The 13709-nt window shown below is 37.7% G+C and overlaps 1 protein-coding gene across 8 annotated transcripts in view; it reads right to left on the bottom strand.

The window, feature by feature from the left end:
• GOLGB1 (golgin B1) overlaps positions 1-13709 on the bottom strand; it is an 85179-nt gene that overhangs the window by 23146 nt on the left and 48324 nt on the right. For all 8 annotated transcript variants that reach the window (XM_063077327.1, XM_063077349.1, XM_063077357.1 and 5 more), the window contains 2 exons: positions 6363-11551; positions 3027-4941 (listed from right to left, as the gene is read on the bottom strand). In XM_063077327.1, coding sequence (XP_062933397.1) covers positions 3027-4941; positions 6363-11551 — 7104 coding nt within the window. The remainder of the gene's footprint in view (positions 1-3026; positions 4942-6362; positions 11552-13709) is intronic.

Genomic DNA, 13709 nt, shown 5'->3' with positions numbered 1-13709 from the left:
AGTGAATCATAGTTCTTTTGCTATGCACTTACATCAAGGGATAGTTAAATAAAAACTCTATAAAACAAATCATTATATTTACTGTACAGAAATAAAAGACGTACTGTAGAGTAGTAAAAACGACATAGTGATTTCTTCACGAGAACACAGAAGCAATTTCTTATAGGCTTCAGTACTTAAAGAACAACTATTCTTGTCTTGAGCAAGTGATTTTTCTTTCTTCCTTTCTCCTAAAATATGGACAGTGCAATTCACGCACACAGTTTTGACTCCCTCTTTCTGACAGCTGCCAGAAAGCTCAGAGCAAATTAGTGGCCCTCCTTTTTTTTTTAATGTCACAGGTAAGGGGATCGCAACCCTTGGCTCAGTGTCGCCTGCACCACGCTCAGCCAGTGAGCACACCGGCCATCCCTATATAGGATCCGAACCTGCGGCGGGAGCACCGCTGCGCTCCCAGTGCCGCACTCTCCCGAGTGAGCCATGGGGCCAGCCTGTGGCCCTACTTTCTAACAAAAAGTACAGGATATTGTGACTTCTCCTTAATCTTTTTCTGTCCTGTCCTCATTTTCTCTTCTTTCTCAGACCCTTTTATTATATTTTATCTTGAAAAGCTGTTTGTATCTTTATAAGCTACTTCATTTTCAGAATGAGATGAGTATAGACAAATACAGGTACCCCTAGAGAAATGCTCAGTAAGAGCTACAAATATAAAGAATGACCACCAATTGTTGATTATCTACCATCTGCTTAGTTAACCTTATGCTAAATACCACAGGATATACAAACAAATATAAGACATGACACTTACCGGGAGTTTTCGTTCTAATTGGGGAAATAAAAGAAGACTGGCCAGTTGGCTCAGTTGATTACAGCATGGTGCTGTAACACCAAGATCAAGGGTTTGGATCCCCATACTGGCCAGCCACAAAAAAAAAAAAAAAAGTATATAGAAATTACAAACACACAAATCAAAGCAATACAGGAAGAATGATAGAAGTATTAGGGAAGTACAAAGGCAATAGACAACAGGGCAAACAGAAATGTAACCAGAGGATTTAAGCTCTGGGATGATCTTTAAATCGTGGAAAATATTCACCTAAGAAAGGAAAGCAATTGCGAGGACATTTTGCCTGAGAGGATGATAATATGGGTAAGTAGGAACTATCAAACATGATTATTGCATACTGAGTAGATCAGTAGGGAGCAATAAAAGGGAAGGCTGGAAAGAAAGGTAAAGACAAATTATAAGGTCTTAAATGCCAGACTAAAGGGTTTCAGTCCTAAGCCTATTCTAAAGATAGTACAACTTTTAAAGGTTTTTGAGTAGTGATATAGTAAAAGGTGGAGTTTCAGAAAGATTTATTCAGCAATGGTATACAACATACTGGAACAGTGACAAACTGGAAGCAGCATTATTACAACAGTTTAAGAAGGGTAAGGTATTAAGAGCTTATTCTAGGATGTTGGAGATGCAGAGGAAAGGTATTGAAGACACATTGTGAATAAAGGAATGATAAACCTTGATGGTTAAATGGAATAAAATCACAGACAGTTATGAGTCTTAGGAAACAAAAAAATATTACTATGATTTATAGAAACATGGAAATAAAAAAGCTGGCTTGCTTATAAATACCTAGCAGACAAAAATGTGGAGTTGGGGTTGAGAGATATAATAGTTTTGTGCCTAGTGTTTACAATAGATAAGAACAGTAAAGCAATTCACTGAATGAAACACAGTAGGTTAATTCAGAATCTATCTTAACAGCTCCAGGAAAAAGACTTTGATTTAGAAGATAATCAACACCAGCATGCCATAAATTACAGCTTTGAGGCACAGAGAAGAGAACCTTTTGCATTTGCATTCTGAAAGGACTGACTAAAGTCCAAGGTCCTAGGACAAAGTCAGCTGAACTCAAATTATTTTAAAATATAAACAGATATGCATAAATTATAATATCAAAACCATAGCTGAAAAGGGGGGCTTTGCTCAGATTATAAAAGGAAAAAGATTGTCTATAAATATTGGATATTAAGTGTAATGGGAATGAACAAATTACCTACAAAGAAAAGGAAAAATTTGCACAAGACTCTATGGTTAGGGGAAATCTTTTCACTAGGGCTAATCTTAAAATCAAGAATTTTCAGATTCTGGGCATGGACCACATTTTAAAATGGAAGATCTGGCCTTTTGAGGCTTAATTTACTTCCTATTTGGCCAATTTTCCTATCTGTACATGGCCTTGACAAAGTTAAGAGACTGTCATAAAAGTAAAGACAGTAATGTCACACAATTAGAATCCCCTGGCAACCTGACTTGGCTCATATAGTTCCAGTTTTTGCCTCTTAATCTTGATGACCTGGAATTTTCCAGAAAAAAGACCTGGATTAAACTCCTGGCTCCTACTATAAGCAACAAAATTTCAGCTTTAGAGATCTTCCTGAACTTTCTCTCCCATTGAAAAAAGTTGGGTATTAAAAGGAAGTGGGTAAATGGTTCAGCTTACAAATAAAACTTTACTGAATAGTTATTTAAACTTATTTAAATTAACCCTTTTTACATTTAACTTTTTTTTTTTTGACAAATTAGGATTGAGATGAGAGGAGTCCTCTCTACCTCAAATTCTACCAGATGATCTATTGCTATACTGTCACTGTTAAGAAGGCACTAAGTAATCCCTACACTTTCTTTCAATTGCACTATGACAAACTGTGGAAACATTTACGTTTGTCCATGTGTGTATAAAATACATAAAACAGCTCTCCATCTTTTTGTCCTTTTATAATCAATGAATAGTTCTGTGCAACAGAAATTAGTGATTTTTTTTTAATGGTAATAGCAGAGTTAAAGCAATTTAAATGATGTTTCTGTGTTTGTCTAAGACCAAACAGAACCTGTGGGATACTGCCCCTGAGTGCCAAGATAACGTCTTTAAAAATGCGTTCATCTTTTTCTATAGAAACAAAAGTCAGTTTAAAGAAACATTCAAAAACTCTTAAACATAGATCTGAGAGAACAAGACACTCACTAGTCGGTCTCTGTCATTTTGGAGTGAAGACATAGCTTTTTTTAAACTCTGTACTTCAGCTATGCTGGGAGCAAGCTGGGCTGCAGACCTCTGCTTCCCATCCTCTGATTTTCGAAATTTCTCCAGTTCATTCCACAGGTGATCTCTCTCATTCTGTAGACTGGCCATAGCCTTGGAAAAGGATTGCACTTGGTTGTAGGAATCTTCTAGTTGTGAGGACAAGTGAAGCAGTTGCTCATCTTTGGATGGGATCTGTTGGTTAAGTTTCTCAAGGTAAGACAAGCTGAGATCCCCAGTGGAGTTCATTGGAAAAGCAGCTTTAGCAAGAAGAGCATCTCTCTCTCCATTTAAGAGGCCCTGTTGTTCTCTCAGCTGTGCCATTTCCTTCAGACTAGCATCGTATTTCCTTTTCATTTCATCAAGCTCCTCATTGGCACAATCTCTACTATTTTGCAAGGAACTCATAGACCTTCCAAAAGACTGAATTTGTGCCGTGAGATCTTTATTTTCTTTGGTGACCATGAGTAATTTCTGTTCCATCTCTACCAGATCTCTTGCTAGCTCTGCAACCCTCTCTTCTGCGGTTTCAGTTTCATTTCGCATTATTCCTGCATCATGATGAAGATGCTTTAATTCTTTCTTCAGTTTATCCTCAATTTCACCTACTTTCTTGGCAGCTTCCTTTTGAACACCAACCAATTCCTCTTCCAGTTCTGTAATTCTCTGCTGAGAGGAGGAAAGCGTAATACTTAACTTCTGTACCTCTTCTTCTCTTACTTTTAATTGAGCATGATACATTCCTATAGTACCCTCTTCTTGCAAAGCTGTCACTTGTCTCTTTAGATGGGATACAGATACTTTCAAGCTCTCAATCTCTTTCAATAAACCTTGCTTCTCCTCTTGTAGGGCACCAGAGGACCTCTGCAGATCCTCCCTTGCTTCCTCAGACTCCTTCATCTTTTCTTCTAATTTAGCATATTCATTTTTCAACTCTTTATTTTGCTGAAGTTGAGCCTCAAGGAGCTGCTTCTGCTGACAGTCCTTTATTGATATCACTTGGTTCAGATCTTCTCTATATTGGATCAGTTCTGCATCTAACTTGGCATTCTCAGAATTGAGATCATCCATATGACTTCTCAAGCCTCGAATTTCTTCCTTAAGCTTATTATTCTCAGCAGCAGCATCTTGGATGAGTTGGTCTTTTTCCAAGATTATAGAGAGATGTCGCTCTTCCAGCTGTTGATAGTCACCTACTATGTGGTCTCGGTCATTCTGGAGAGAAGACATGGATTTAACAAAGGAATCCAACTGGGCCTTTTGCTGAATGTTCTCCTTTTTGATGGTTTTCAGTGTTTCCATAAGTTGGTTCATTCTGTCAACAGCTTTTTTGTTCTCCTCTTCTAAGACAATATTCTCCTCTTCTTCCTGGGACAGCAGGTTTTCCAGTTCTTTAATTTCTTTATCATGTTGCTGATGCAGTTCAGCAACAGCTGCTTGGATTGCCTCTTCCTTGCCAGAAAGCAGGCTTATAATCTTCTGCTCTTTCATATTTATTTCTTCATGCAGCCTACTGGTCAGTTCTTTAGAGGCCTGAAGATCAGTCTCCAGTTTTTCATAACTGAACTTAAAATTTTGGATATCAGCCTCTTGCTGTTTTATGATCCCTTCCAAATTTTCTTTATGTTCCTTACATTTTTCTAAAGAGTTATTTAAGTCAGTTGACTGGTCTCTGAGAATCTTAAGTTCTGATTCCAACTTAGCTAATTCATTCTGAGAATTGTGGTATAGGTGTCGAGTCTCTTCCAGCTGGGACAAAAGTTCTTTGTTTTCCCCCTGTAGAGTATCACAGACCTTCTGTTGAAGCTGGACCTCTGTCTGGGCCTTGGACTCCCAAATCTGTTTGTCATGTTCAAACCTGAAAAAAAAAAAAAAAGAGAGAGAGAGAGAGAGAGAGAAGGTCAGTAATTACAGATGTCAAGGAAAAACTGTATCATACCTAAGAAACAAACACAACAACATGTACTCAACAGATCTATAAATGAATTAATAATCATAATTGAAGGTGTTAAACTTTTTAATGAAGAGATATTAGTTCTCTGTATCTATACACTTGTCTGTTGACAAGTATTATATCATATATTTACATTATATATGTTATACGAGTATATTATACTTGTCTACTTGTCTTTGTATTAAAGGTATACCATACCTAAGGATTCATATATTTAAATCATAAACTCCAAAATATGTTGCTTATTTTAATGACATAGTTTTGGACACTCTGAAAAGTAACATTTTCTCTTATTCTGCTCTACTTTGCTCCAGACAAGCTAATGTCTGGCCTTTTTAAGGAACAATCTTGGTATGAGAGAAAGTGAGGAAATCTGTTTTAGAACAGATGGTTCCTATTAGAAATGGAGGAGTACAAAGAATAAGGAACATTGTTAGTTCTCGAGCTTGAAAAGTGACATAAAATTGGAATTTAAGGAAAACAATTCTAACAGTCATATGCAGTATGAACTGATATGGACTATGGGGAAGAGAAAAGACGAGACCATTTAGGACATGAAGGCAATAATTTGGGAGGACTGTGGTAAAAATCCAGACAAGGATAGTGGAAATGGAAATAAAAAGAGAGGAAATATAAAAGGTCTCTCAATAGAAAGATGGAAAGAGAAGATGTTAGTTTTTATGTTAATATAAGTTGTAGCAGGAAGTTACTTGCTGATGGAGTTTGGATGTGTTGTCCCCTCCAAAACTCATGTGGAAATTTGATCTCCAATGTGGCAGTGTTGGAAACTGATTGAGTCATGGGGGTGGATCCCTCATGAATGGATTAATGCTCTCCCTGGGGGAGGAGGGGTAGTGAGTTCTCGCTCTATTAGTTCCCTCGAGACCTGATTGTTTAAAGGACCCTGACACCTCCTCTCTCTCTCTCTCTTGCTTCTGCTCTCTTGCTTCCTGTTGCCATGTGATCTGCTTGTACCCGCTGGCTACCTGCCACTTTCCGCCACAAGTAGAAGCAGCCTGAGGCCCATGCCAGATGCAGCTGTCCCAGAATCATAAGACAAATAAACCTCTCTTCTTTATAAATTACCCAGTCTCAGGTAATTCTGTTATAGCAACACAAAATGGACTAAAACACTTGCCAAAAAAAAAAAAAAAAAAAAAAGTCAGAAGTGAGAGAATATGTATTCTAAGCAAATTAAAGCCAAAATTAATCCCATAATCTTAAAGGGATAGAAATAGTTTAAATAGAAACTTTCTTTGCCTCCAATTACCTCTGGAGGAGGAAGAAAAAAACAAAAACCAAAACAAAAGTTATCAATCATTTACCTGGAAATGCTGATCTTCAGTTCCTCCATATGGATGGACATCTGTCTAAGTTGATCCTTTAGAACACTGCAATTCTCCTCTTTGAGTCTAATTTCTTCTTCTTTGGTTTGAATAGCATCACTGAACTTCCTCTCCCACTTCTTGGCTTCATCTATTACCCTGTCCCGATCATCCTGGAGGGAAGACATGCTCTTAGTGAAGGCTGCAAGCTGGGCCACAGTACTGTCCAAGTTTTCCTGAAGTTGCTTAACTTCCTTGTTTTTCATGTCTAAAGTAACCTGAATCTCTCCAAATGTTTCTTCCAAGTGGACTTTTTCTCTGCACAAAGCATCCAGTTTCTCTTGCATATTTTTCTTCTCTTTCAGGTGTTTCTCTTCTGCCTGCTCCAGTCTTCGCTCCAGATCTTCATCCTTTTGTTTCATTTGGCTTTTAACAGATTCTTTATTTGACTGAAGTTCCTTTTTCAACTTGAGATTGTCTGCTAGGACCCTTGCTGCTTCACTTTGAGTGTCATCTAGGACTACTTTGAAGCCAGCTAATTCTGCTTGTGCCTTTTCGTGGTGTTCAACTGCTTGAGCCAGATTTTCTTTGGTTATTTCCAAATCTTTTTGGGATTCAGTTTGAACAAATTCTAGGGCCTTAACAGTTCTCTCCAGAGTGCTAATTTTCTCTTGATACCTGATGCAGTCCTTCTGCAGCTGCTTTACTTCTTGTTGTTTTTCTTTTAACAGCTCCTGAAGTTCCTTTGCATGGCTTTTATTGCCAGGTCCTTTCTGAGCATCTTGTATTTTCTCTAAATATTCCTTTCGTATTTCTGATTCTACCTTAGTTTTTTCTTTGACTAACTGTTGCTTTTCTTCTTCCAGTTCACTCATACACTTTTTAAGGTTCTGCATTTCAGATTCCAATAGCTCATTTTTTATTTGGGCATCTGTAACATCCTGATAATAATTCCCAATGCTTCCATTAAGTTCTGCTAATTGATTCATAAGCCTCTCCTCTAAATCATCTTTCTCTTCTTCTGCTGTCTCCTTCAGTTTAGTAACTCTGGAGAGTTCTTCTTGGATTTGCTGATTTAACAGGTTTATTTTTGTTACTTCTTCTTGAAGCATTTTTAGTTCACCATCCTTTGTCGATATTTGACTCAATAAGGCATTTCTCTCATTTTGTAAAGTCTGGCTACACTCCTTGTCTTTCTGCTTCTCCTCCTCTAATTCAGCAATTCTTTCTTTGAGCTGATCAATCTGCTGTAGGTAGTTATTAATTTCATCAAGTGAGCTGAAATTCTCACTTATGTCAGGCTTGCCACTGTGCTCTGACAGAACAGATTCTGAACATTCAGGCCTTGTGCTGATATTCAGAGAATCTTGCTCTTTAGCCTCAGCTGGCACAGACTGTGTTGCCTCTTCAGTGATATCCATTTGGTTATCATGTTTCTCAGTGGCCTCTAGGCTAGCTTGTTTAGATACATTACCTTCTATCCGATGTTTTAAATCTTGAACCTCTTCACTTAGGTCTTTCTTAGCCATCAAAGCCTCAAACTCCTTAGAAAGGGTTTTATACTCCATTTTGACCCTTTCTAGCTCCTCCTTCATGCTACAATTAGAAGAAAGAAGTGCTTCCACAGACTCCTTAGCTGTGACTTCTGCAGGATGCACCTCTGCTCTAAGCCGGTCATTCTCTTCTTCCAACTCTAGGATTTTCTGCTGTTTAGATTTGGCAAACTTTCTCATCTTTTCTTTCATTTCCTCCATTTCCTTCTCAGCTTCCTGCAACTGCTTTTCTGCCTCTTTCTTGTTCGCTTCTGTGCTTTTCAACTTGCCATACAGTTCTTGCTTCTCTTGCCTCACAGTTTCTACCACATGTTGAATCCTTTCTGCTTCATTACTAACATTCTCATAGGACTGCAGAAGAATTTCATATTCTTTTTGTAACTCCTTGTGTTTCTCTTGCCACTCAGTACTTTCTGCAATCTTAGAACATTTCAAAGATTCAATTTCCTTCATTAAGTTTTCCTTGTCTTCAGTAAGACCCTCTAGAGCTAGTTTCAGACTTTCACAAGAACCATTGAGACTTTGATTTTCCAGTAAAGACCTGTCCATTTCTGTAATGAGTTTGTCTCTTTCTTCCTGAAGGAGGGTTAACTGTCCTAAGAATGTATCTTTTTCTTTATTTTGAGCAGAAACTTGGCTTTCCACGTCTGCCAGAGACTTGGTGAGACATTCAATGGTATCTTTGGCCAAGGACAACTCCTCTTGGAGACTTTTGTTTTCTTTCAGTGCTTCTTTTCGGGAAATAAGGGCGGCTTGCAATTTCCTCTGTATTTGTTGCTTTGCTCTACCTTCTTCTCCAATCTCATTTGGTTTTTGCTTCAATTCACAAAGTTCCACTTGTAACTGTTTTATCCTCTCATCATTCTCTTTGGCTTGCATTTCCAGTTGTGTATGCAGAGCCTTAATTAAATCTTCTTGTTTTGTTATCTCTGTTTGTACTTTACTAAGGGTTTCTTCTTTCTCATTAAGTTGTCCAGAGAGGTAGCTGACTTCTTCTTCCTTTTTGCTTATGAGTTTTTGCAGTTTATCTAGCTCAGGCTGTAATTCTCTTAGATGTTCTAAATCAGCAATTTCTAGTTGACTCCTTTCCAATTTCTGCTTCAGGTGTTCTGCATGGGCTTCAGCTTCATGGGATGCTGTCTTCAGACTCTGGATTTCTAAACCCTGTTTATTTATCTGCTCATGTAACTGAAATATCTCTTCTGATTTTTTAGTAAGCTCACTTGTTATAGAACTAACTTTAAACTCTAACTCCTCTTTCTCAACCTCTATTTCTTTCAGCTGGGCCTTAATCTGGGCAATAGAAGTATTGCCCTGCAGCGTATTCGCCACTACAGGATGAGAAGGCCAGTCTGGGCACATGTCAGACTCTAAAGTAGGTTGATTGGGATGCTGTTCTGTAGCTTTGAATAAAGGTTCTTCTAAATCTTGAGTGGGAGAGCCCAGTTCCTGCTGGTCAGTGCCTGGGAGTTTTTGGTCTATGGACTCCCTTATTTGAATCTGGAGTTGCCTTAGCTTGTCTCCAATGTTCTCATTTTCCTTGCTTTGCTCATCAAACTGTTCTTGCAAGTGATTATAGTCATCTTTCTGTTGCTTTAGCTCCTCCCTAAGAAGTCTTTCTTTTTCCTGTGCCTTTTTTAGAATCACCTTGCGGGAGGTTAAGGCTTCCTGTAGCTTCTTTTGAAGTTGCTCCTTTTCGTTTTCAAGCTCCAGTATCTTTTCTTCCAGTTCTGGTTTCCAGTGTTCTCCACTACCTGCACTAGGTGGACTGATCCCCACTGTTTCTTTCACAGGTGCTGCTGAGTCCCCATCACCTGCATCCCTATTACCTGTAGTTAACTTCTGGATAATTGCTTGGTTTTCAATTATTTCTGCTTGGAGCAAATCTATTTGACTTGTCTTGTCTTGTAAGTTCTGATTCATCTGTTTGACCATAGCCTGTAACTGTTCTTCAGCGACCATCTTTTCTTTCAAATCCTTCCTTACATGCTCTAGTTCCATTTCTTTTTCAGATACTGCCTGTTTTAAAGAAATTTCTATTTCTTGGCACTTAGAAGTCACACATTTTTCTGAGTCTTCTTTGTTCTCTTTATCTTCCTCCTTTTCCTTCCTTTCACTCTCATTGAGTGGGATATCTTTCCTAGATTCATCTCTTGCTTTGGCTAATTCCTCTTCTAATCTACTGACTCTTTGTAGAAGTTCCTTCCTGTTAATAAGAGCTGCCTGGAGCTTTCTCTTTCTCTGCTCACTTTCTTTCTTCAGAAGGTCTAATTCATGCTGAAGTTCTTCTTTACTTATTAGCCCTCCTGGGCTTAACTCCTCATAATTATGTTTAAGGCCAGAAACAACTTGATTATCTTCTTCCACCTGCTCCTTTTTTGCTTCTTCAGCTCTGGATAATAAATTCAGCTGTTCTTTAAGAGTCTTAATTTCAACCCCAAGAGAAAACTTCTCCTCATTAAGCTGAACCATTTTCTCAGTCATACTAAAGCTGATTTCTGTCACTTGCTGATCCTTCTCCTCAATGGTTTGTTGGAGGGTTTCAACATCTCTCTTTTTCTCTAGTAAGAGTTGATCCATTTTTGCTATTTCAAGTTCTTTCTGTGAAAGAGCCTGTGAAAGTTCTTCCATCTTATTTGAGATATCCCTCACACGTTCTGCCTCCTCAAGCACTTCACTTTCCTTCTTCTGCAGCTGGCTTTGTAGGCTTCTTATCAGTGTAGTCTGCTCAGAAAACTGAAGCTGTACATCATCCAGTTCATTTTGTAAAATTTCAATTTTCACATCTTTAGATTTGGCTTCTATGTTGAGACTGTGGATCTGTTCAGTGAGCAGGTTGTGATGAGTGGTTTGGCTTTCATAGTCAAGTCTTCTTTGCCTTTCTGCTTCTGCAAGTTTTGTTTCCAGTTCTTTTACCTGAACCCTCAGTTCTATTAAGACATTAAGTTCCTTCACTTGGGAAAGAAGCTGGTCTCTTTCTTCAGACAAAGCAGTGAATGCACTGTTGGTGCTTTCAGCATTTTTCTTAAACTCCTCAATCAACTGGGTTAGGCTGCTAATTTCCTTAGCTTTCTCATCTAAATTTTTCTCATAGGTTTCTTCTGCTTTACGAAAGCTTATCTCAAGTTCCAAAATTTGACTTTTTAATCTTTCTAACTCATCCTGGTGATACTGACCAATATCTGGTACAGAAGGGCATTTATCAGCATCATCCTGCTTTGTTGATTTCAATTCCACTCCAGTATCATTTAAAGATATTACCTCAGATGTTCTATTTTGATGTTTAGTGCTTGCCTGTTCTTTTTCAATATCTGGAAGACTGCTCTCTTCATTTGGCATTAAGGAAAAATCTTGTCCTGTATCTTCAAAAAATACTTTCATTGTGACTGGAGGTGTTCCCTTACTCTCTATCTGTTTAATTTCTTTATGGCCAAGGACCTCGTGGTCCCCCTCAGAGCTTTTGCCTTGGAGTTGTGATTTAAGAAATGCAATTTCCTCTTGAGCTTCTTTCATTTCCAACAATAAAACTGATAATTCTTTATGTTTCTGAGAAAATGTGTTCTCTAGGACATCTGGTCCACTTTCCTCGGTAGAAGAGCTACTCCTATTGAGCTTGGTAATACCAACCATGCTGATCTATTAAAAAGAAAAGAAAAGAAAAAGCCTTAATATCATAAATCAAATGTTTTAGGATAGAAATAGCCTAACTAAAAACTGGTATTTATTGCATTTTCCAGAACTTGAAACTTCCTGGTCAAAACTTCCTTTGTTAAAAATCAGTTTCTATGTCCCAAATTGGCACTCTGTCAATCCTGCTGAGGTCAAGCCCTATTCACAAGACCTAAGGAAACCTGAAATTCATTTTCTAGATACTCCTTATGTGGGAAACTTTTTTGTTCAGATTAAAATTCCTAATTTTCTCCTAAGAACTACTTAAAGATAAAAAGGGAAGCAGGAAATTAATTAAATCTTTGTTTCCTGCTATACCAAGAAGGAAGCTATGAGATTTCTTTTCCTAAACTATCTATTGAAAAAAAGTTCTAAATATTACATAAAATAGCCAATAACAGACAAGCAGATTATCAAACAAGTAGATTCAGATAAATTACCAAGATCAAATAATCAAAAGGAGCTCTGCTGGGGCTTGGGCATGAAATTATGGATTTGATGGATAAAATATGAACCAAGTTTTTACAAAGATTACTGTTTTAGACTGCACGACCCACATGAATTATTTCTATAATTGTTTTCTTGGGAAACAAAATCAGTGAATCTCATGGTGAATTTATTTGAATTTTATTAAATCAGCTTGGGGACAGGATACACAATAAAATCTCCACCTTTGTTAACAACACCTTTTTTCCCCAGAAAAAAATTCCAACTTGATGGGAGAAAAAGAAAAAAACAAACAAACAGGATCATCAAATAATGCAGTGGCCAAGAGTACAAACTCTGCAGCACAACTGTCTGCGTTTACATCTTGGATCCATTTACTAGCAGAAACTGGCACACAGTAATAAGTATTCAGTGAATATTAGCTATTATCTTGGTATCATTCTAGCCACTAAGAAAAAATTTTCATTGTTTTAGAATTATTATTTTAAGAAAAGTTTTCTCATTTTTCATAAGCATTATTTTAATCACTTAAAATTCTTTGCTGTCTGCATTACCTATATCCATACTCAAATTTCTAGAGACCAAAATGTGTGGACACAGTATTTAGCACAGGGAAAAAGTTCCCTTGATCATGCTCCTTGCTCTTCCCTATGATACCTACAGAGTTCAATTAGCTTTTTGGCTTAAAGAATCAACGTCATCCCATACCGAGAGGGCAGATAACTGCTCTTTCTGTCTATTCACATTAATTATTCTTTCTCCTAATACTAGTCTTCCCCTCTCGGCTGAGCTTACACCTTCTATGAACCTTTTCTACAGTGTCTCTCTTACCCTAAAGGACTATATTAGTCACCCTTCCTTTTGCAATTTCTGTGTGTGGGTTTTTTTCCCTTTCTTTTCTATTGTTTCCTATTTATTTGTTTTCTCTTCTGGTTGTTTTGTTTTTCTTTTTCTTACCATATTTGCATTTTTCTTATTTGCTCTTCTTTTTTGAGCTAAGTTTTCTTGTTTTCACAAAACACTACTGCTGAGCATCTTAAAATATTAAGCATCCCTTGGCCAAACAAGATTCATTTTTCCTCCAGACTCTTATTTGTCAATGACCACATAATACTAAGATTTTTAATGTTTAGTCTCCTTTTGACAATTTTGTGAACAGAGCATCAAGTGGCCCATGAACAGGTATTGAATAGAAGTGTGATGGTTAATTTTATGTGTCAACTTGGCTAGGCCATGGTACTGCTGGAGTGAGCAGGACTAAAGCCATGTTGGGACCTAAAACCACCTGGGATGTAGGAAAATTTTAAGACATTTTCTTTCTTAGCATGCATTTTTCTGAGTTCCCTCTTTTCCCATGGTTATTTGATATTTTGAACCTTGGTTACAGGACATTATTTACATAAATGTAATGTTTTCCAGTCAGCCTGGAGCTGCAAACTTGCCATGAGACTGTCCAGATCCTGAGAAACCAAGGAAAACATCAATAAAGCTATCCTGATTCCACCCCGAAGTAGGACCGTAAGATAACATCAAGGACGAAAACACTAGCCAGAAGGAGCCTTGGCAAGAATTTGCACCTCGCCCCTTACACAGACTCCTCCCTCCTGCTTTCCATTGCCTACATTCCATTCCCCCAACCCCTGCTCTTTATTTATTTATTTATTTTTGGTGGCTGGTC

Source organism: Cynocephalus volans, chromosome 1 (genome assembly GCF_027409185.1).
Source record: "Cynocephalus volans isolate mCynVol1 chromosome 1, mCynVol1.pri, whole genome shotgun sequence".
In the NCBI taxonomy this organism is placed as follows: Eukaryota; Metazoa; Chordata; class Mammalia; order Dermoptera; family Cynocephalidae; genus Cynocephalus; species Cynocephalus volans.
Note: the sequence above shows the minus strand (reverse complement) of the source record. Positions and strands in the feature narration are given on the sequence as shown.